The sequence below is a fragment of the Ranitomeya imitator genome, chromosome 5 (genome assembly GCF_032444005.1).
Source record: "Ranitomeya imitator isolate aRanImi1 chromosome 5, aRanImi1.pri, whole genome shotgun sequence".
Classification (NCBI taxonomy): domain Eukaryota; kingdom Metazoa; phylum Chordata; class Amphibia; order Anura; family Dendrobatidae; genus Ranitomeya; species Ranitomeya imitator.
This window is the reverse complement of record NC_091286.1, coordinates 128,664,845-128,689,795: the sequence shown is the minus strand read 5'-3', so window position 1 is coordinate 128,689,795 and position 24,951 is coordinate 128,664,845. Positions and strand designations below refer to the sequence as shown.

Here is a 24,951-nt window from a genome sequence, read left to right as displayed (position 1 = left end):
CTCAGTGCAGGAAGAATCTGCAGCGCCGGAGAAGCCAGGGACTGCAGGGACCGCGCCGCAGCAGGTAAGTATGACTACACAGCCCCCGCTCCCCCTCCCCTGCTGACACCCGGGTATATGACTCGAGTATAAGCCGAGAGGGGGACTTTCAGCCCAAAAAAATGGGCTGAAAATCTCGGCTTATACTCGAGTATATACGGTATATATTATTTTTACCAGTTTTAGTATGCCCTGCCCTGTACACACAGTTTTCTATGAATTTTTGATCCCCACAATTGGCATATGAGTGTGTGTATATATATATATATATATATATATATATATATATATATATATATATATATATATATATATATATATATATATATATATATATATATATATATATATATATATATATATATATATATATACTCTAGTGAAAAAGTGTTTAAAACGAATAAATACACCAAAATATATCAGTGCCAAAGACCACAATGGTTATTACAATATGCCATATCAAGCTAAGTGCAATACCAACCAGTAATAGTACGCCACGTGCCCCGCACACACCACTCCAACGCACGTTTCGCTTGCCGTTTCATCAGGGAGACTCTTATATTTTTATTTAAAAGTTGGTCTGATGAATATTTTTTGAAGGTTATATATTAGTTGTGTTCATTGACTATATAAGATTATTATTTCTGGAATTTCTTATCCATATAGGAGTTAGCTGTTGGTACAAGTCTTGGGTGGTTTATGCTATAAATTGTCTGTCTTACAAAAGCGTGTGTGGTAAAGCTGTTACAGCATTTAGTTTTGCTTTGTCTGCAACTCCATGTCTGGATTAAATCTTGACATTTGTGCGGTGGTGATAATGTAATTGTAGACTCTTTCCGTTGCCAGATAGACGTTCCCAAAATTTGTCCCATCAGGAGGTAAGAAAGGCTCAGGCCGACCATACACATCTTGACTGTATCTCCCATACACTGGTGCACTCATTTGGGATGCTATATTCTTTGAAAAAGCTGCCGAGAGACCTCATTACTAGGGTTGAGCGACTTTTCCTTTTTTGAGGTCGAGTCAGGTTTCGCGAAACCCGACTTTCTCAAAAGTCGAGTCGAGTGAAATCGGCCGATTATCTTAAAAAGTCGGGGTCGGGGGATCGGCCGAAACACGAAACCCAATGCAAGTCGATGGGAAATCTCTACTATATATTTATATTTACTTCAGCGCGATAATGCAGAAAAGCCGGTAATTCAATTGCCGGCTTTTCATTTCACCTTCCTAAACCCGACATATGAGACATGGTTTACATACAGTAAACAATGTCATATTCCCATTTTGTTTGCATATTCCACACTACTAATGTTAGTAGTGTGTATGTGCAAAATTTGGGTCGGGGGTCTTCAGGTGGATTGAGAGTGCAATAAAATATTACAACAACCTGTGTCTTTATTTCATTAAAATACTTTGTAATAATGTGTGTTTTTTAACCATTTCATACAATTGGATTAATAATGGATAGGTGTCAGAATTGACGCCTCTCCATTATTAATTTGGCTTAATGTCACCTTACAATAGCAAGGTGACATTAACCCTTCATTACCCATATCCCACCGCTACACGGGAACGGGAAGAGAGTGGCCAAGTGCCAGAATAGGCACATCTTCCAGATGTGCCTTTTCTGGGGTGGCTGGGGGCAGATGTTATTAGCCAGGGGGGGACCAATAACCATGGACCCTCTCCAGGCTATTAATATCTGCCCTCAGTCACTGGCTTTACCACTCTGGCGGAGAAAATTGCGTGGGAGCCCACGCCAATTTTTTCCACGATTTAACCCTTAAATTTAATAGCTACAGCGCCCAAATTTTGCACATACACACTACTAATATTAGTAGTGTGGGATATGACATGGTTTACTGTTTGTAAACCATGTCTCATATCATGTCGGGTTTAGGAAGGAGAAATGAAAAGCCGGCAATTGAATTACCGGCTTTTCTGCAATATCGTGCTGAAGTAAATCTATCGATCTCTCGATCTCTCTCTAGCTAGCTATATCTCTCGATCTCTCTCTAGCTAGCTATATCTCTCGATCTCTCTCTAGCTAGCTATATCTCTCGATCTATATACAGTGGGGCAAAAAAGTATTTAGTCAGTGAGCAATAGTGCAAGTTCCACCACTTAAAAAGATGAGAGGCGTCTGTAATTTACATCATAGGTAGACCTCAACTATGGGAGATAAACTGAGAAAAAAAAATCCAGAAAATCACATTGTCTGTTTTTTTTATCATTTTTTTGGCATATTATGGTGGAAAATAAGTATTTGGTCAGAAACAAAATTGTAGCCCTGCACCAGGCTGGGAAGACTGAATCTGCAATAGCCAACCAGCTTGGAGTGAAGAAATCAACAGTGGGAGCAATAATTAGAAAATGGAAGACATACAAGACCACTGATAATCTCCCTCAATCTGGGGCTCCACGCAAAATCCCACCCCGTGGGGTCAGAATGATCACAAGAACGGTGAGCAAAAATCCCAGAACCACGCGGGGGGACCTAGTGAATGAACTGCAGAGAGCTGGGACCAATGTAACAAGGCCTACCATAAGTAACACACTACGCCACCATGGACTCAGATCCTGCAGTGCCAGACGTGTTCCACTGCTTAAGCCAGTACATGTCCGGGCCCGTCTGAAGTTTGCTAGAGAGCATTTGGATGATCCAGAGGAGTTTTGGGAGAATGTCCTATGGTCTGATGAAACCAAACTGGAACTGTTTGGTAGAAACACAACTTGTCGTGTTTGGAGGAAAAAGAATACTGAGTTGCATCCATCAAACACCATACCTACTGTAAAGCATGGTGGTGGAAACATCATGCTTTGGGGCTGTTTCTCTGCAAAGGGGCCAGGACGACTGATCCGGGTACATGAAAGAATGAATGGGGCCATGTATCGTGAGATTTTGAGTGCAAACCTCCTTCCATCAGCAAGGGCATTGAAGATGAAACGTGGCTGGGTCTTTCAACATGACAATGATCCAAAGCACACCGCCAGGGCAACGAAGGAGTGGCTTCGTAAGAAGCATTTCAAGGTCCTGGAGTGGCCTAGCCAGTCTCCAGATCTCAACCCTATAGAAAACCTTTGGAGGGAGTTGAAAGTCCGTGTTGCCAAGCGAAAAGCCAAAAACATCACTGCTCTAGAGGAGATCTGCATGGAGGAATGGGCCAACATACCAACAACAGTGTGTGGCAACCTTGTGAAGACTTACAGAAAACGTTTGACCTCTGTCATTGCCAACAAAGGATATATTACAAAGTATTGAGATGAAATTTTGTTTCTGACCAAATACTTATTTTCCACCATAATATGCAAATAAAATGTTAAAAAAACAGACAATGTGATTTTCTGGATTTTTTTTTCTCAGTTTGTCTCCCATAGTTGAGGTCTACCTACGATGTAAATTACAGACGCCTCTCATCTTTTTAAGTGGTGGAACTTGCACTATTGCTGACTGACTAAATACTTTTTTGCCCCACTGTATCTATCCCGACTTTGGAGCGAAGACCGCCAACCCGATCCCACTGGGGTTTCACGATACTCGACTTTGCCAAAAGTCAGCGACTTTTGAAATTGGCCGATCCGTTCCGCTCAACCCTACTCATTACCGCTGGCTTACCTTTGAGAAAACAAAGCAGTCGGTAGTCTGAAATTGCAAATGCCTGATCAACATTTTCACCTAATGATCAGTTGGCCAGTGCTCCCATACACACTGGCGTATTGATATAAACTGATTCGGCTGACAATGGTCTAATGGGTCTAAGCCATCCATAACCTTTCTCTTCCGTATGTTTCCGAACTAATCTCCCAATATCTTCCCTCACTTAATCTCCGGTCCTCCCTAGACCGCCTTCTCTCCTCTATGCTTATTCACTCCTCACCCAATCGCCTCCAAGATTTCTCCTGAATACTCCCTATTCTCTGGAATTCTGTGGCCCAACACGTCCAGTTATCCACCATATTTGGATCCTTCAGACTGAACCTGAAAACGCACCTCTTCAAAAAAGCTTATATCCTGCAATGACTGTGTGGCCAACTCAACACCATCGGAGTTACTGCAACCCAGACCTACTGTCCCCTTTCCCATAATCCTGTAGAATGTAAGCCTGAAAGGGAAGGGTCCTCTTCCCTCTGTATCAGTCTGTCTGTCATTGGTAGTTTGTTTTACTGTAAGAGATATTTGTATTTTGATGTAACCCCTTCTCATGTACAACACCATGGAATTAATGGTGCTATAATAATAGTTATGGGGGGGTTAGATTGCCCCAAGCTCCAGTGACCTTTGACATGGTATTAGCTATGCAATACTTAAGCGATCTGTATCAGAGAAGACTTGGCTTGATTAGAGACACATGGAGGAGCTGGTGTTAGAGGTTGTCCACTACTTTATCATTGGTTGATTGGTCTGAGTCCAGCAGCAGTGGCCGCTAGCCGGAAATTCTCAATTATGGAGCTGCTCCATTTTATGGTAGTGGCCGCAGCTTCATACTGCACGTCCACCTACTATTCAAATCAGTAGGAGACAGGTGTGCGTTTCCAGTCGTTGCCATCCCAGAGAACAGCTTATCATTGGGGGTGCTGGGTGTCAGATTCCAACCAATCAGACATTGATGAACTCTCCTAAGAATAGGTAATCAGTGATAAAGTAGTGGACAACTTCTATAACTTTTGTTATTAAAAGTGGAATAGTCTACTATATAATTGTATAAGGGTCACTTCCGTCTTTGTGTCCTTCTGTCTGTCACGGATATTCATTGGTTGCGGCCTCTGTCTGTCATGGAATCCAAGTCACTGATTGGTCGTGGCAAGACGCCCACGACCATTGCCACGACCAATCAGCGACAGCCACAGTCCATACTCCCCTCCAGTCAGCCCTCACACAGGGTTAATGCCAGCGTTACCGGAGCGCGGTGTAATGCACTCCTGTTACGCAGCTATTAACCCTGTGTGACCAACTTTTTACTATTGATGCTGCGTATGCAGCATCAATAGTAAAACGATCTAATGTTAAAAATAATAATAAAAAAAAAGTTATTCTCACCCTCCGACGTGCGCGCTGTCCTCTGCTGTGCAAACGGCAGGTTCCGGTTCCAAAGATGCTATGTGAGAAGGACCTTCCATGACGTCACGGTCATGTGACCGCGACATCATCACAGGTCCTGCGCTCATACCAACCCTGGGACCGGAAGCTGCCGCGTGCACCGCACACAGGTGCCAGGACTACAAGGGCCCTTCAGAAGGTGAGTATGTGTTTTTTTTTTTTCTTGTTTTTTTTTTAACCTGTTACATACGTTGCTGGGCAATATACTACGTGTCTGGGCAATATACTATGTGTCTGGGCAATATACTACGCAGGGTGGATTTGATTTAAATCACGATTTAAATCACTAGTCAGTAAGGCTTGATTTAAATGAGTGATTTAAATCAAAGTTTCTACCTAAACTAGTTCTTGCTACTTTAACATGCAAGTAGATGAAGATTTTTAGAATCACTTTTTATTACTTTTTTCTCCCCAGTTTAATGGGTTAATCATTCATATTTGGACACCACTGTTCTGTTGTACTTAGGAAGGAGAAAAATAATCCTGACCTTAATAACAATTTAAATAGATTTATTCAACTGAAACAATAACAACATTACAGCATAAGTTATTTGCTTAAACAAACATCCATGTTTGTTAACTAATTTGGCTAAACAAAATATATATATATTTTAAGAAACTTAGACTGTCAGCCCAGCCGACACATGAAAAACTTAAATACTACTGTCCCTGCTGTCCTCTGTAGCTCACTTGTCGTCATCTTCATCATCATCTGCTTCTTTGTTCCTATTCATAATCTGGAAAAGAAAAACAAGCTTTCCTGCTTTATTGGGTCCCAACCGATTTCTCAATTTAGAATGAATGAGTCCAAAGGAAGAGAATATTCTTTCAACGCCTGCAGAAGAAGCTACTGCTGTTAAAAGTGAAATTATTACTTGAACAATCTCTAAATCCAAGCGCTTAAGTGACTTCCACCAGTTTACTGGTGTGACCTTCCTTAAAATATCTTCAGCAAACATATATTTCTTGAATGGTTCCCCCTTAGCTCTGAAGTTTATTATAGTTGGCATTAAAGATGGATGATTGCTGGATACCCATGTCATAGCTAACTCCTCTTCCTCAGCACTTAGGTTTTGACCCTGATATTGGATATTGACAATGTTTGCCAAAAAATTAGCTGGAGTCAGTGCTTGTCCCATTCGTTTGTTTACTGCTTGTAATTTAATTCTGTCCATGTGTAGTTCTGTTTTTAAGTGTTCACTCAGTTCCTTCCAAATTTCAACAGCATCCGCAATAAAACAGCTATTTTTCTGTATTTTGTTTAAAGCTTGAGAGATGGGTTTCAGGAAGCTCAGCATATGTTAAACATTTCTCTTAAGCCCAATGTTGAGGATTTTGGCCGTGACAGTGCCATCTATTTTATCTCGGTTTTCTTCACAAAGTGTCATCAGAATAGGCCAGTTTTTGATATACTGCTCAAAACAGTCCACCACAGAGTTCCATCTAACATCTTGTGGGAGCGTTAGCTTGGTTCCACCCATCCTTTTCAGAGCTGCTGCAGCAAAATGATTATTACGGAAGTATTTAGTAATTTCAACAACATTAGCCTTTATTTCTGGAACACTTAAGTCTTTGGCTAAGAGGTGCAGCAAATGAGCACTGCAACCATATGTTAATAGCAGCTTTGTATTCCCTCCCTGCTCTTCTAAATCTCTTCTCATCTTGGATACGTTTGCAGCATTGTCAGTGACCAAACTGCGTACTAGACATTTGAATTTTTGTTCACATGTCGTTATAGCTTTTACTGCCACTTCTTGTAAGTATTCTGCTGTGTGTGCATTTCCTGACGTATTAGTTGTTTGTGCAATGAAGACTTTACCTTCTTCTGTTGTTATACAAGCACATACAATAGGATCATTGCAGATATTACTCCACCCATCAATACTTAGGTTAACAATTTTACCCTCCAGAGCTGTTGCACATTGCTCCATTTCTCTGTCATACACTTGATCCAGCAGTTTCCCTGCAACATCAGCTCTGCTGGGTGGACTGTATCCTGGTCTCAGTGACTGAAACATATTAATGAAATGTGGGTTCTCAGTCAGACGGAAAGAAGAGTTCGTTGCATAAATAAACTGGGCAATTTTTTCATCAATCAACTCTTTTTCTAATCTGCTAGTTCTTATCACAAACCTATCTATGGTGGTTCCAGGATGTAAAGGTTTTTTTCTTCCTTTTGGGTGATGGTGATATGTGGCTGTGGGTGTCTGATGATGCTGCTGCTGCTAATGAAGCACTATCCTGGATGGATAACTCTGAAACTGTAGAACAGGATGATGGTGATCTTGGAGGTGGATAGTTTCCGGAATCCATGAATTCCCCTAAACAAAAAAAGTCAGTGCTGTTATTTTATTGTTTATACAATTTCTGCTTATTGTACACAACACATCACTGCCCCTGCCCCAAAAGGAATATTTGTTTTTCTTCATAACTGTACCAAATGACAGTAACATGCAGTAATAATAAGAAATATAATTTTTCTCACACATGACAGTTCAGTCTTTAGAAATAGGATTCAATAAAAATGTTTACCAACCTGAAGATCCTGCCTGTTCAGAAGTGTTTCTTTGGTCATCTTCATCACCGCACTTCTCATGATGTTGCCTCATTCGCGCCACCAGGCCTTGCATCTCTTTGTTGCATCGTTTGCATTTTGCACGCATGCCTGCCTTACCAATAGGCGAAGGAGCTTCATTAAAATATTCCCAAACTGGGTCTCTTTTACGGCCTGCTGCTGATATGGAAATTTGGGTTGGATAAATCTACCCGTGTGTGCTGCGGCCGCTCCCAATTATTATTTCTGAGCCCTTAATGAATGAATGAGTCTGACACGTGATGACAGCTTGACATTCAATCAAAGACTGGAGATTTATTTCCTGATACATAGGTTTTATAATAGCATATAGAAAGGTGTGGTTTGGGCGGTTAGTTAATTAACATACAATTCAGTTATTGGTTATCTGATACATATGGAATATTGTGATTAATGCTCATATGATTGCTGATTATGCAACTAAAATGTAGCTCTCGGTATGTAGGGCAAAGTTGAGGCATCTGACCAGGACTTAGTTGAGACAACTCATCAGCACTTAATACATCTGGAGTTCTTCTGCTTTTTGGGTGGAAAACACAGAACAGTCTGTCTGGCTTATATTAGTTTATGTCAGCCATTTTAAGCAACTGATTATAAAGTAGCTGAGTAGATAGATATATATATCTGCTTTGTGTAAGTATATGTGATTTATAGGAATATATATATATATATGATTTAAAGGCGTATACATGCAAGTGAGATCTACATGATATAAATATTTCTATCACAAGCCCCCCTTAGATATCACTTGCCCTAAGCCTAGCCTCCTGTCCCAAAGCGCTGCAACTCTTTTGTGCTGCCGGCGATCCGACGCAAACCTAGTGTCTACGCCCTACTCCGTACAGTCTTTCGCAATGAGCGATCAGGAGATCTGTCCCTAAACGGGGGTAGAAACATGCATGGTCTCATATTGGCGACTCTGTGCGATCAGTTCCACATATTCGTCGTCATCAGGATTGGAGGAGCCATCAGGTGGGTGAATCTGAATTCGGATAGTTTCGTCCAGGAGAAGATGCAGCATCAGGTTTGTTGCGTCCTTGACTGTCTTTTCCATCATCAGGATCATTCTGGCTTAGGCGTATCTTCTGGTACGGGAGCCTTCTTGCAGTGCGATGCGTGGATCCAAGTGGGCCTTCCCTCTAGTTTCACAGAGGTTGGTGTCGTCAGCAGCACTTGGAAGGGACCGTCAAATCTGGGGTCGAGCGATCTCCTCACAAACTTCTTCACCAACACCCAGTCTCCTGGTTTCAGGGAGTGTGAACCGGGTACCGATCCTGGATCTGGTAATGAAGAGAAAACTCGAGAATGGATGTTAGCAAGTTTCTTGGTGAGTTCAATTACATAAGCAGACAAAGTATCATATTGCATTGTCAACTGCTGGGGGAAAAATACCCCTAACCGAGGGCTGGACCCAAACAGAATCTCATGAGGTGACAGCTTTTCTGGGCCCCGGGGAGTGTGCCTGACACTAAACAGTGCGATGGGGAGTGTTTCATGCCATGGTTTGCGTGTCTCTTGGGCAACTTTTAACATCCTGTTTTTGAGTGTCCCATTCAGTCTTTCTACTTTCCCGCTACTCTGGGGGTGGTAGGGAGTGTGTAGGCCTAAGTCTGACCCTACTGCTGACCAGATCTCCCTTGTGAGGTTTGCTGTGAATGCAGGCCCCTGATCACTCTCTATCACTTCTGGGACCCCGTATCTGCACACGATCTCTGAGAGTAGCTTCTTTGCAGTAGTCTTTGCTGACTGATTCCTCACTGGGAAAGCTTCTGGCCATCCTGAAAACACGTCCACGACCACAAGGGCATATTCGAATCCTCCACTTGGCGGCATCTGGATGTGGTCTATCTGGATCCTCTGGAAGGGGTACAGCGGTCTGGCGAGATGATGTGTGGGAACTTTCTCCATTCTTCCAGGGTTGCATTTGCCGCAGGTCAGACAGCTGCTAGTGAACTTGGCTGTTAGGGTGGAGATCCCTGGAGCGAACCAGTAAGCACCAATCAGATCATTCATCTGTGTCTTTGATCTGTGTGTGGGCCCATGTGCCCACTGGACCACCATAGGGTACATGCTTCGGGGTAAACAGGGTTTGTAGTCCATTGAGTATACCCTTCCTTTTTGATGTGTTGCACCCTTCCGCATCCAATTCTCCTTTTCCTCCTTTGGGGCTTGTTCTTGCAACTTCTTGAATAGATCCCAAGACGTCATCTCATCTGGTGTCTTGTCCTCAGTTGCCACTTAGTAGCCGTCCGGCTCTACGACCTCTCCCATTTCTCCATACTGTCTTCCTTTGGCGGCTTCTTTGGCTGCCATATCTGCCATGTTGTTGCCCCGTGCCTCTACTGTGTTCAGTTTTCCATGTGCTTTGACCTTCAGTACTGCCACCATTTTTGGGAGTTGTAGTGCGCTCAGTAGGTCTTTAATAGCTCCATGATGCTTTACGGTTGTTCCGCTTGCTGTGATGAAGTCTCTTGCAGCCCAGATGGGTCCGAAGTCGTGTGCTATGCCATGCGAATACCTTGAATCGGTGTAAATGTTCGCAGTTTTGCCTTCTGCAATCTGGCAAGCCTTCGTCAGCGCTATCAGTTCTGCTTCTTGGGCTGACAGGCTAGGTGGCAGACTCCTGGACCACAGGATTTCTTGATTGCTGGTCACTGCACATCCCGTGTGAAATCTTCCTTCATCATCTGCAAATCTGGAGCCATCTACATAGAGGATCAACTCTGGGTTGGCCAGTGGCTCTTCTGCCACATTGGGTAGTCCTGCTGTTTCCTGTTGCATGATGCTGAAGCAATCATGATCATCTGGTCGGAGCAAATCCATATCCTTGTGGAAGGTATCATGCAGATTTTGATCTGGAGGGTCCATATCTGTATCCTCCCTTGGGAGTGGGAGTAGAGTGGCTGGGTTGAGGACTGTACATCTGGAGATGGTGACGTTTTCAGGCAGTAGTAGCGAGCACTGTAGACGAAGATGTCTTGCTGTGGAGAGATGTTTTGGCTGTGTTTGGTTGAGAATTGCTGAGATGTCATGTGGAGCCAGGATTTCCAGTGGATGTCCAAGAATGATGTCAGCTGTTTTATCCAGGAGGGCGTGTGCTGCAAATACTGCTCTCATGCAGGAGGGGGCTCCCCTTGCAACTGGATCCAGGCGAGCTGAAAAATAGCCTAGAGGTCTCTGTCTTCCCCCGTGAGTCTGTGTCAGGACTCCAGTAGCATGGCCTTCTTTCTCCATCAGGTAGAGACGGAATGGCTTCTCATAGTCAGGTAGGCCTAGTGCTGGCGCTGAGACTACTGAGTCTTTTAGCTTCTTGAACGAACTGAAGGCCACATCTGTTAGCAGGAACGGGGTTACGTTAACGCAGTCATACAGAGGTTGCATTAGGACTGAGGCATCAGGGATCCAGGTTCTGCAGTACGATACTAGACCAAGAAAAGCTTGTAGTGCCTTTGGAGATGTTGGGGGAGCCATCCTCTCCACTGTGGTCTTCCGGTCATCTGTCAGGTGTTTAGTCTGGTGAGCAATGCAGTGCCCAAGGAATGTAACTCGCTTCAGACACCACTGGACTTTGTTCTTTGAGACCTTGCAGTGTTGTTTCGCCAGGTAGAGTAGGAGAGACACGGAATGTGCTTTACACGTGTCAAAGTCAACTGCACAAAGGAGTAGATCGTCCACGTATTGTAGCAGGGTCACTTCTGCATGTTCTGTGATCCAGTTGGCGAGAACTGTGGACATTGCTTTGGTGAATTGCGAGGGGCTGTTCTGGGCCCCCTGGGGCATCACCGCCCATGTGTACTGTGCCCCCTGATGCGTGAAGGCAAACAGGAACTGGTCATCTGGATGGAGGGGAACACTGAAGAAAGCATTTGCCAGGTCGATCACCGTGAACACTGTTGCTGTGGAAGGCACATTTGAGAGCAGGGTGTGTGGATTCGGCACAATTGGAGTTTCAAATACTGTAGCGTCATTCACCGCTCTTAGGTCATGTACCATTCTGAACTTGGCTGGCTCTCCTTTTACAGTCTTTTTCTTGACAGGGAAAAGCGGGGTATTGCAAGGAGAGGTGCAGGGGACAACGACCCCTATTTCCAGGAACACCTTCAATTGGTTGGAGACGGCTTGACTTTGTGCGATGGACAAGGGATACTGGGCCTTACGAGGATATGGAGTACCTGGCTTGAGTGATACCCGCACCGGGGCAACCTGAAGTTTTCCCACATCTTGGGGTCCCTTAGACCATAGACTTTCTGGTACTACGTCCAGTACCTCCTTGGGTAGGCCTTCATGGGTTGTTTGAGGTTCCTGTAAGGCTGCCAGCATGACTGACTCTTCCTGGGTCAGAGGTGAAGAAAGGGTCACGGTCCCATCTTCCTGGAACACTATGGTTGCTTTTAGTTTCTGTAGAAGGTCTGCCCCCAGTAGGTTGAGTGGGCAGGTTCTTGACACCACAAACTGGGACAGGATAGAGTGTCCTGGCTGAGTGCACACGCTCAAAGGCTTTGTAAGCTGAGAATTTCTGACTTGACCGTCGATGCCTACGCAAGACACAGAGGATTCTGATAGGCAGGTAGGGTCAGGGAGTTCCACATGTCTCATCACACTTCTGGCTGCACCAGTGTCCACAAGAAAAGACCTGACAACGCCATCCACTTTCAGGGTAATTTGAGGGGTTGGTCCTGCTGAAGGGGTTTTGCATGTCAGGAGCGTGGTGTCTTGCGGACCTGGCTTGCCCCTGTCCTATGGACGGGGCGCTTCACTGTCCACCTTGTCTGCTCCTTGGATTGCTCCTCTGGGCAGGGTCTTGGGTTGTGATGGAGCTCTGCACCGGCTCTGGTAATGACCCAATTTGCCGCAGTTGAAACATCTGACGTTCCTTCTGTCTCGGTATTGCGGTGGCTCTTCAGAGTCTATGGCCGCCATAAGGGGTGTTGTCTTCCGCACTCCTGGTTGGGACTCAATCCCTTTGGCTACGGTGAGCAGGGTGTCCATTGCTATTGACCTGTACTCGGGCCTAGCCACTATCAGTGGCTTCTTGATTGGTTCTCTGAGTCCATGCACAAAGGCCTGTGCCAACATCTGCCTGTGTATCTGATCATGAATGGTGAAGCCCAGGTCCTGGAAAACCTGCATTACTCTGCCATGAAACTTCTCCACAGTCTCTGTCTTCTCCTGACTCATGTCATGTAAGCTGAGGGCCTGTCCAGCCAGCCTGCCTTTGGCCCATTCTCTGAGTTGTTCAATCAGCTTCGGCCCTGACTCCCAGGCATGTACGTCTAAATCTGCTGAAAGCTTGAAGTGTTCTTTCATGATTGGCCAGAAGGCATCACCTGCCTTTATCTCCATCACTGCCCACAGATCATTCCAGGTGGCTGCATATGTGCGCTGGTTCTGCTGCATTCTTCTGTAGAATGGCATGGGGTGCATCTCTGGATCTGGAAGATTGTTGAGGATGCTGGTCACCTGACTTGGGGTGAAGTGCACATAGTGTAATGGTGGTGCTTCTATCTGACCCTGTCTCCTAGGTGCCCGTGGGTTTTTCTTTCTAGTACTGGGAAGCATGTATGAAGTCCCCTCTTCATCCTCATCAGAGGAATAGTTGTGATAGGGTGCACTGGGGTCATGCAGTGGCTGATAAGCGGTCTTGGATATTGTCTTTTTATAGTTCCATTGTGGTGTGAATGTTGGCTGCTCTGACCGGGGATACTGATCACCATCTGATGCCTGTCTCTCCCCCCCTGTCCCCGGACCTGAGCTGCCTGCTGCTGGGTTTGCCTGGGGGAAGCCTGCTGCGGCTTGGGGGGTGCCTTCTACTGGGGGATCTCCACCCTCCTCCCCCGATACCATGACTGTCAGAGGCTGGGCTGTATTGGGAACATAGAATGTGCCTTGTGCTGTGAGCACTGGATACAGAGACACCACACTGCCTGGACTCGGCACCTGCCCGACAGGCAGCAGATCAGGAGAAGGAGAGTGTGGCCCAGAAAGCGGAGATGAAAGGTGGGAGGGAGCAACTGAGTGAGGAAAAGATGGGTGATTCAGAGGAGGGGGAGAGTGCTTCAGAGAGAGAGAGAGAGGAGGAGATGAAAAGTGTGAAGGAGGTGGGTGTGGTGTAGGAGGAGGAGGTGAAGAAGAAGAAGGAGGATGTGGTGTAGGAGGAGGTGCGGAATAATGAGAAGGGTGAGGAAGAGAAAGAGGAGGAGAAAGAGGTGGAGATGAAAGAGGAGGAGGAGAGGGCAGTGCAGAAGACGGAGAGGAAAAAGATGGAGGAGAAAGACAAGAAGAGAATCCCTTCTCCTTTGATGCAGCCCGTGCCGGCATTGTCAGAGTAACAGTGCCATCTCCCTGTACCAAGTTTGGGCGCGGCGCACCACATGCTGAGCAAGTCTCCCTGTACAATGGATTCTGCTGGGTGCAGACTGCACACACCCAATATTTTTTATCCCCATATGGGGGAGGTGCTGATGGTTTAACACCTTTCCCTACTTTGTACACATAAAAATCACTTCCTGACTCCTTCACATATCTTTCAGTGCTCCCCGAGCGTTGTAAGTCTGTAGCCACCTTATACCATGCTGTTGCAATGGGCAGTAAGTTAGTATCAACTAGCTTTCCTTTCTTTCTTTTTAAGACATCATGCCACTCTGCAGCTCTGAGTCTGCCTCCCTTATGGATTTCACATACTTTCATGAGCTGCCTGTAATTCTTCACATATCTGACACCTTCATGCTCCGCTACTATTTGAGGAGCCGTTTTCTCATCACACTGCCATTATAAGGAAAGAATGTAATAAACCTCAGATCGTACACACAAACAGATCCAGACTTGTCTGTCTGTGCCTATGCTGCAGTATTGTGCTCAAAGTTTCACTTTCATTTTCTTGTCTGCTTGCCCTTCCTCCTCCTCACGCTTAGATTCACATTCTTCTTGTGTTGTGCAGATCTATTCCACGCCAAACAATCAGAAACATATTGTCTAACTTCTTGGACTTGGCACTGAAGGGGTTGATTCTGTATTCATAGGTTTGTAGAACAATAGGATTAAGGTCTTTTTCTCAACTATGTTCATGTTGTAACATTTTTGCCGTGAAGAAGAGGCTGGGACCTCTGCGGAGTCAAATTCAGTTTTGAGAACTGCGTAAGTAAAGCGAGCGTCTGTGATAATATAGGAGAGAAACTGCCCACTAATCCTACAGAAACCTCTGGAAGAGCATGGCATTGTGAATGTTACACATATGCAGCCTTTATTCTACGGAGTTAAACAACTCAGCTTTATCTCATGATGGAAGAACCATTGGATGGTAAAATATTTTCCTCAAAAAGCAGTTTATTGAAAAAAAATCTGATTTAAATAAAAAAAAATCCGATTTAAATAAAAAAAAATCCGATTTTTTTTTTTTTTTTTTTTTTTTAAAATATTGATTTTTATCCACCCTGATACTACGTGGCTGGGCAATATACTGCGTGGCTGGGCAATATACTACGTGGCTGGGCAATATACTACGTGGCTGGGCAATATATTACGTGGACATGCATATTCTAGAATACCCGATGCGTTAGAATCGGGCCACCATCTAGTCATAATATAAATGCAGAAGTTACTGTTTTGTATGTAGTTTATTGATAAAAACTTGTCAGCTATGTTTCAAAGCTGTTGGCTTGTGCTTCCTGTTTCCAGAAATGGCATTTATGTTGGACCTATTTATAGTTGTTGTTTGTTTATTTTTCCCATGTTTAAATGGGTCCTTTTTAAATGTTTATAAATGGGGCAAACCTATTTAGGATGACCACAGGCCTATTGGATGCTTTTTTTAATGAATCCACTGGTTTGTGTTATAAACCTCTTCTTACGAATTTTACGTGTTTAGATCAGCTTTTGCCTCAGCCTTTTTGGTGCCTTTTTGGGTTGGTGAGTTTACAGCTATTAAAGAGGTCATCCACTACAATGTATAGCGCACATCGATTTTAAACCTTTTAAAATAAGTATTTTTGCAAATACCTTTTTAGATTGCCATATTTGCCTTTGAGCCTCGATATAACTGCTTGCTCGGTCCCGATCACATGACCCCCGGCTGCAGCCACGGACTACCAAGCTGGGGTACCTCTTTCAGTACTACCCCGTGTTTCATGAGGTCCACTCTGCTTTGGCTGGAGTCGGAATGAGGGACGCTGGCTGGAATTGCTTGGTTACATGGGCGCATATAAAAGATCACTGCTTCTCCTCGTATTTCCAGTCTGACAACACTTTATTCACAGGACACAGAATATATCACACAGATACAGAGGGCAGGCCAATAGTAAAGCGGCAGGCCAGACATACATTACAATAGCCGCAGGTGGCCGGAGCCTGCCGATATTTACTGTGGGAATTACAAAGGTGGGGGGAGGACAAAAGGGGAATATCGTGTCCCCTCTGCCCAGGGGCGCAGCCTGTGGGCTAATGTATTAGGGACATGCATCTCACATGGAACCTATTATACATACATATAACTGCACAACATATTCTGGGTGCTGAGTGGTTCCGTAACACATAACAGGATCAATCATGCTTCGGGGTTGTGTTGCTGTCAATGGCATGGAGAACATTTCATTGGTGGAGGAAAGAATGGATTCCATGAAATTTGAACAAATTCTTGTTGCAAACATAACACTCTGTGAAAAAAAAAAAGCTGAAGTTGAAAAGAGGATGGCTTCTACAAAGAGATAATGATCCTAAACACACATCAAAATCCACAATAGACCCTGATCTGAACATCATTGTAATATATATATATATATATATATATATATATATATATATATATATATATATATATATTTATATATTATATACTATATACGTTTTTATTTTTTTGGAGATTAAACTTGTAATAAAATTTTTTTGTTTTTGTATGATCTTGTTCCTTATTGCAGGGATGTGCTTATTTGGTTGTGGTTGTAAGGTGATTGAGAATTGTGTTGGGTACTCTTGCTCATATTCAGTGGTCTAGTCGGGGCTTGCATCCAAACCCCTTCAAGACTGGATTCGGACGTATGCTCCAACGGGGCCATTGACTATAATGGTGCCAATAGTTAATGCGTGTTCTGTTGTTCATCATTTTCGGGTACCTATTGCAGTCGGACACTCAGACATAAACTATGTCTGACGGCACCAAGCATCTGTCTTTTCTAGGCTGGGAGCTTTCCAAACATACAATGCACTCAGTGTGAATGTTACCTATAACTACGGTATGTTCGGTGTGTTGTGGTGTTTTTTGTTGTTTTTTTTTTTAATGTAGTTTAGCAAAAAAATTATATATATCTGTTGTGAAAATCACGCATGAGCATAAGCTACGTATTTACGCTGTTTGGTGCTTTCTCACCCTAACAGCGAGTTTAGACTTTAACCCATGATAACTCAGATTTATTTAATTTCTAGATTATTGATGAAATCCGGAAACTTAATGAAGATCCAAAAGTTCATGGACTGGTCCTACATTTGGCAGAACCCAGCATCAAAGTGCTCAATGCCGTGCAGCCGGACAAAGATGTGGATGGGTAACATGTCTTGCACTTCTGAATGTGTGTGTACAGCTATGGTCATAAGTCATAACACCTTTTATTCCCTTGTTACTGGCTCCGTCGTCTCTTGGGTCTGAAGCCCTGGGGGGAAAAAAAACTTGATTCAGATGCTTTGATTGACAAGGCTATTGACTTTAATGATGCAGATGGAGTCACTTTGTGCTGTGTCGGACCTCGTTTTCAGCAGCGAGTATTCACCTATTTAAGGCAGGGACCAACATGTGGTCAAGTGTGATTTGGTGCTCTCCTCAATTGGAAGAACGCTGCATAAATGATGCCCGACTGGGCACAAAGTGACTTGTCTTTGTCATTACCGGCAGTGCCCCTGTCCGAGCAAACATCCAAATCCAGTTTCATGGCTTCAGATGTGAACTCTGACGGATCCACTGACACGTGGCTAAAACGTGATATGACCATGCCAGTAATCATGTAGCTGGAATAAGTGCGTGTAGTAAAAGGATTCGGGTGACGCATTTGACAGTAAACTCTTATGCATTCAGAACTTGTCACCAGTTTGTGTGATCAGTGCGAATACGAACGGTATTCATTTAATTTTGCTATGTTTTTATTTTTTTTATATTTTAAGTGTCACTGATGTCAACTTGGGAAAGATGATTCGTAGCAATGCCCAGGATGGCTTCATCTCGCCCACTGCCACTGGTATTATTGAGCTAATAGAACAAATGGGTAAGCGATCACCGTAGAATGACCATGGATGCTTAGAACTATGCTAGTTATAAATAGAGATCACTGACTTAAAGCGCCACTCCAGCGTTTCGTCTTTTTATTGCACTGATGAAATGGTGCTTTAACTGTAATTCGCCTGCCCCCAGTCTCATACTCACCTGCCATCGTCTTCATCATTTTCCAGTGTCGCTCCCATCAGTCTGTCAAAAAGTGACCTGTCGGCAGCTCCACTGTTCGAATGGCTCGGGGGACACTTTTCATGTCAGAGAGCCTCGTTTTGGCCTTGTTCCGGCTGTAATAGACTTACATTGAGAGCGTGTGACATAGCTTCTGACTTCCGGCCAGTCAGAAGATACTGTCACAGGATTGCGCCGTGTGACCGGAGCAGTGCCGAAAAACGGCGGCCCTGGAATTGGTTACTGGCGCGCCCTTGACACGGACATGCAGCGATGTGACTGCAGTCTTGCACCCCAAGGCTGGATGATGCCTTTAAATCTTTAGTAGGGTTTAGAGTTAAGGTGTTAAATTGCACAAAAAAGAGCACGTATATCCTTTGTATATCTATTTTCTTTACACTCTGACCCTGTTTGTGTTCATTAAGGTGATGTAGCTGTGCCGCTCCTATTCCCATGGGGCCATGGCTTAGCGGTCTGTGTGACGTTGCTCGCCTGTGACTCTTCTATTTTTGTGTTGTAGCTCAGAATTCATTAGAGGGGAAAAATGTGCTAATTGTTGGAGCAGATGGTTCCCTGGAGGCCCCCCTGCAATGTCTGCTCCAGAAGAAAGGTGCGGTGTCCTTGGTTAGCCCCTGGCAGTCCCAGCAGCTGCAGAACAAGGTAGAGATGGAGAACGGCAGCACACGGTTTCCTTTATTCACTATTCCGGTTACAAAAGCCAACGCCCTATGGATGGGTGCGGCTCGGTTCACTGAAACACCCCAGAAAATATTAGTGGGGTCGGCTGATCACGATTATAAGCATTGCTCTTGGGATTGTCAGAGGTTGCAACGGGTCTATTTCCATTAATCACATTTTATGGCACAAACTAATGATGTATAGTGTTAAAGGCGTTATCTGGCCTATGAAATTGTATGGCTATAAATATTCGGTGAGGGGTTATATATCTGCGCCCACTCCTATCAGCTGTCTAAAGAGGGAGAGAGCCAATAATCTGACACTACAGGTCTGATATTGATGGCAGGTTCACAGAAGTTTATTAAAAAAAATATCCAGAGTTTCATCCAGAAAAGTAGGAAGATTTTTTTATTTTCACACCAGCAGCTATTATCCATTTACAAGATCATGTATAGTTTCCTGTGTTACAGAATTGCAATGTATCTGTGAAAATCAAATGCTATACTGTGTCTCTGTACGGCATCTGTGTATTTTGTTTTTTCTCACGCACCCATAGCCTTGAATGGGCAAGTCTCATCTGATTTGCAGAAGGTACTACTGCATGCTGTAATTTTTTATTTTTTTACATGCAGATTTGATCAAGGAAAAAAAAAATTCTCATCTGCACTGCCCCATTGAATAACATTGCTCCAAGTGCTGTCTGTTTTTCCACAGACGGCTCGTGGACCAAATATACAGCCATGTGAACGAGCCCAAAAGGATAAGTGAAGCACTTTAAAAGGCTGGATAAACCCTTTCTGGATTGATGAGCTGCATTTTTCAGTTTGGATTTTGGGGTACTATATACTGTTCTGTAACACACGGAGAGGTAACCCATGGGCCTTAGGATAGATGCCGTAGGCTTTACTTATTCAACCCTTGTCTAAAAAGTGGTTGTTTATGTATAGTGAAACCTCACCACTTAAAAACCTCTTTAGGAAAAACCATCCCCTTATATGAAGCATATTGACCAGCTTGTTGAGACGTCCCTCACCTAGAAGACTACTTTTTTCATGCAGCATTGGAGGTCATCTTGCAGAGGTGTACTTTCTTCATAGTTCCACTTGGGGGCAGCAGAATCCCTTAGAACTGACTTTGTTCTTTTTTTTTTTTTCCTGCCCCCTGCTGTATTTCCAGCACTGACCTGGCCGGTCGCAATGAGGCAGTGTGCCTATGCACGGACTATAGATTTGGACAGAAATTTACCATTTTCATTGAGACAAAAATGAATCCTAGCTATATTTGAGAAAAAAACACTACTCTAGCAGAAGCTCGGCCGGCCAGACATGTCCATCTCCTTCTTCTACTTCTCAGCATAACTTTATTTAGCAACCTCCATTTTTGATAGTGGTCACGACATAGAAGCAAATCTAGAGAAAGGAAATCCCGAGGGAACATTTGCATTGTGACCTGAACTTCTTTTCTATCCATCAAGTCTTATCTTTACATACAAATTACATAGAAGTGTATTGTTTAAAAAGTTGAGGAAAACTTATCCATTTTTTTTTTTCATCCTGATTTGTTGATGGTCCTCCTCCTTTTATCCCACTTGTTAGTAATGGATTAATGATTATGGTAACTCTTATCCACTTTTTCAATGTGGCCGACTTCTGATATGATGGCGTGATCTAAAATGTGACTGCGTCTGTTTGTAGACAGCTGTAGGTAGACGGTAGCAGCGCCCCATCAATTCTAGTGGAAGATTGGCTGCATAGTACTCGGCAATATGGGGTCAATGCAGCCCGGGACAGTGACACAGATGTTTGGTTCACACAGAGCTGTATGGATGATGTGTGTAAATGGGTTAGTAACTGGCTTAGTGATAGAAAGCAGAGGGTGGTTATAAATGGTATAGTCTCTAACTGGGTCGCTGTGACCAGTGGGGTACCGCAGGGGTCAGTATTGGGACCTGTTCTCTTCAACATATTCATTAATGATCTGGTAGAAGGTTTACACAGTAAAATATTGATATTTGCAGATGATACAAAACTATGTAAAGCAGTTAATACAAGAGAAGATAGTATTCTGCTACAGATGGATCTGGATAAGTTGGAAACTTGGGCTGAAAGGTGGCAGATGAGGTTTAACAATGATAAATGTAAGGTTATACACATGGGAAGAGGGAATCAATATCACCATTACACACTGAACGGGAAACCACTGGGTAAATCTGACAGGGAGAAGGACTTGGGGATCCTAGTTAATGATAAACTTACCTGGAGCAGCCAGTGCCAGGCAGCAGCTGCCAAGGCAAACAGGATCATGGGGTGCATTAAAAGAGGTCTGGATACACATGATGAGAGCATTATACTGCCTCTGTACAAATCCCTAGTTAGACCGCACATGGAGTACTGTGTCCAGTTTTGGGCACCGGTGCTCAGGAAGGATATAATGGAACTAGAGAGAGTACAAAGCAGGGCAACAAAATTAATAAAGGGGATGGGAGAACTACAATACCCAGATAGATTAGCGAAATTAGGATTATTTAGTCTAGAAAAAAGACGACTGAGGGGCGATCTAATAACCATGTATAAGTATATAAGGGGACAATACAAATATCTCGCTGAGGATCTGTTTATACCAAGGAAGGTGACGGGCACAAGGGGGCATTCTTTGCGTCTGGAGGAGAGAAGGTTTTTCCACCAACATAGAAGAGGATTCTTTACTGTTAGGGCAGTGAGAATCTGGAATTGCTTGCCTGAGGAGGTGTTGATGGCGAACTCAGTCGAGGGGTTCAAGAGAGGCCTGGATGTCTTCCTGGAGCAGAACAATATTGTATCATACAATTATTAGGTTCTGTAGAAGGACGTAGATCTGGGTATTTATTATGATGGAATATAGGCTGAACTGGATGGACAAATGTCTTTTTTCGGCCTTACTAACTATGTTACTACTATGTTACTATGATGTACAAAATAAATGTAAAACCTCTTACATCCCTGCTAGGCTGAACACTAGACATTGGTTACCCTGACTATACCGGTGGTCTACGACCAACCACCCAAGTAAGATGCGAAGGCTGTGTGTGACCTCTCTAATGGCCACCTGGGTACTAGCAATCCTCAATAACTTTCTCTAAGGCTTTCTGGCTCTTCAGACAGTTGTCCTTGTACTGAACAAAGTCATCGACCTGCCCAAAACGTGGAGTGAGGGCTGCTGAGAAATCTGGGGCAGGAAGGCGAGGGCAGGCCTGCTTCCCAGCACGTCTATCATTCTCTAAACCCACCCCAAAAACGAGCTACCAAAGCCACTAGGGCTTATTCAACAATCAGTTCTTCTCGTATAAGTGCTATCTGTGTTTTTCCACTGATGGCTCTCCTATCTGAGAGCTTGTGCTAGATCACATGTCTGAATTCTAATATAGATTATTTAATTGTTTCCCCTTTTAGCTGAGTGCTGCTGAAATCGTTGTTATTGGAAGTGCTAAACCTCAGCAGATTCCAGTCAGCTGGATAAAGCCAGGAGCCATTGTAATCTTCTCAGGTGAGTGGCACTATGGATCTTCTTCTCACTGTCCTACCTACCATCTGTAGGGAGCCTGTCAGCCCAAACTGACGGTATAAACTAAGAATATAGAATTGTAGGGGGTCCAACGCCTATAAAAATCACACCTTCAGTTTTTGCAGAATGGCAGCAGCAAATACAACAGTAATGTTCAACCAAATAGACTAAGAAGCGTGCTTGGTGCACCCTAGGCATGGCCAAGAGGCTCAGTGTACTGTTCGCTCAACAGCTTTGCATGACCCTTGGGGCGTTATCAGACTAGTCGGGTCTCACCAGTGGCTTAATTAGAGTCCGATAGGCCCCGGTGGAAGATTTAGACCAGGAAAACAACACTCCTCCTTAGATATATATCTCCCATCCTGGTGTATGTCCCTTATCCTGGGCCCCATCCCAATATAAATATATCTCCCCCATCCTACTTTATGTCCCCCGTTCTGCCTCAGTCTTTCAATGCATAGAAAAAAAACAACAACATTATACTCCCCTTCCCTTCGATCCCCTCGGGGCGCAGTGTCCTCTTCTGAAGCTGACTTCAGCGTGCAAGCGAAGGGAGCACATGACGTCATTGCCATGTGCACGCCAATGTCAGCTGCTGGCTCCTGTCCGGCAGCGTGTATTGCCATGTTCCGACCTGTCAGGTCTGTGCTCTACAGTACACTTAACTGGATGTGCGTCCTCAGACGCACATTCAGCTGAAGTTTATTCTGGCTTCGACTGGCCCCCCACCCGTATGGTCCAAGTCTCAGTTGTGACCTCTGTGACCAGAGTCGTTCGGACCTGGGCCTCTCTCACCCTATAGTTATTTTTTTTTTCTGAAACCTCTCAATATTTCATGCTGCTCTGATTCATGCTGCATGTGGTTCGGGCAGCTCGAACCTAAAGACTGGTTTCCTTGGACAATACGTCTGAAATAAAGCAGCCTATTTTGTTTTTACTTGATTGCTGCAGCTAACATGGGGTATATGGGAAGTCGGGTTAAACAAAGACCAGCAGAGAATCCCGGGGACCCAGCACTGGAACAAAATGGAGTTCATACATTTTCTACACTGGAGAAAGTAAAAACAAGCTGTGCATTAATGCGCCCTCTATACAATGAAAATAAATAACTGCAAAAATAAAATATATAAAAAAAAAAGCTTAAATAAAAAAAATAAACGAAAGGTACTGTTTCTGTATGTGTTCCTATATGTGTGTGTGTGTGTGTGTGTGTGTATGTATGTATGTGATATATCTATATCTCTCTATCAAACATACATACATACATACATACTTTCCACAAGTCTTTGTACTGTTTCTGGTGCAAAAATGTAAGCAGTTCTCCCATGTTTGATGGCTTGTGACTATCCATCACCCTCTTGATTACATTCCAGAGGTTTTCAATGGGGTTCAGGTCTGGAGATTGGGCTACCCATGACAGGGTTTTGATGTGGTGGTCTCTTAATTTTTGCCAGAGCTGTATATATTATAAATTTATTTCAGTGGGGTGTTAAGTCCTTCTCAGTCCCTGGCTTACTAGAGGTAGGGATCCTGAGTAAATGACACGCAAACAAGGTATTGTGTGATCATATACAGGGGAAGCCCAGGAGCACATCTCTCTCTCTGGGCTTTGCCCTTCCTTTATATAGAAAAGAATTATTCTTTTACAGACATGCGCACAAGCGCTCATATTTCACTATCTCTTACATAAACAATCTATACCAGTCTTTATCAGTAGAAAGTTACATCATCTGGAAGGTGAATGAAAGGCTGCTATTGAAAGAAGGAATGCACACATGATTACTTCCATAAAAGGAAATGTCAAGTCAGCAGAAATGTATCTTGTTGTAAGCGAGATTTCTCAGGAAGAAGACAAGATGGATTCCTTTAGTTCAGTCTGATCTCCACAATTCCCCCCTTTGACATTTTCTTTTATTTATTTTATTACCACAGGGCCAAAGACAAAGCCTTTATTTGGTATTACACATGTACATGCTTGTATTCGATAAGAGAATCAAATCTAGTATTAATTCTTCCGTTTAACTCTCGCAACCTTTTCTTTGTTTTGCAATAAGTACAGATATTACAAAGGGATAGCAAAATAAGCGCAATAATCAGTATTACATAGTAACATAGTAACATAGTTAGTAAGGCCGAAAAAATACATTTGTCCATCCAGTTCAGCCTATATTCCATCATAATAAATACCCAGATCTACGTCCTTCTACAGAACCTAATAATTGTATGATACAATATTGTTCTGCTCCAGGAAGACATCCAGGCCTCTCTTGAACCCCTCGACTGAGTTCGCCATCACCACCTCCTCAGGCAAGCAATTCCAGATTCTCACTGCCCTAACAGTAAAGAATCCTCTTCTATGTTGGTGGAAAAACCTTCTCTCCTCCAGACGCAAAGAATGCCCCCTTGTGCCCGTCACCTTCCTTGGTATAAACAGATCCTCAGCGAGATATTTGTATTGTCCCCTTATATACTTATACATGGTTATTAGATCGCCCCTCAGTCGTCTTTTTTCTAGACTAAATAATCCTAATTTCGCTAATCTATCTGGGTATTGTAGTTCTCCCATCCCCTTTATTAATTTTG

General features: G+C 43.7%; 1 protein-coding gene across 1 annotated transcript in view; it reads left to right on the top strand.

Annotated features, from left to right (window-relative positions):
• Positions 1-24,951, top strand: part of MTHFD1L (methylenetetrahydrofolate dehydrogenase (NADP+ dependent) 1 like) — a 336,729-nt gene that overhangs the window by 43,091 nt on the left and 268,687 nt on the right. Inside the window, exons 5-8 of the mRNA XM_069769141.1 lie at positions 17,145-17,263; positions 17,874-17,974; positions 18,671-18,810; positions 22,257-22,350. Coding sequence (XP_069625242.1) covers positions 17,145-17,263; positions 17,874-17,974; positions 18,671-18,810; positions 22,257-22,350 — 454 coding nt within the window. The remainder of the gene's footprint in view (positions 1-17,144; positions 17,264-17,873; positions 17,975-18,670; positions 18,811-22,256; positions 22,351-24,951) is intronic.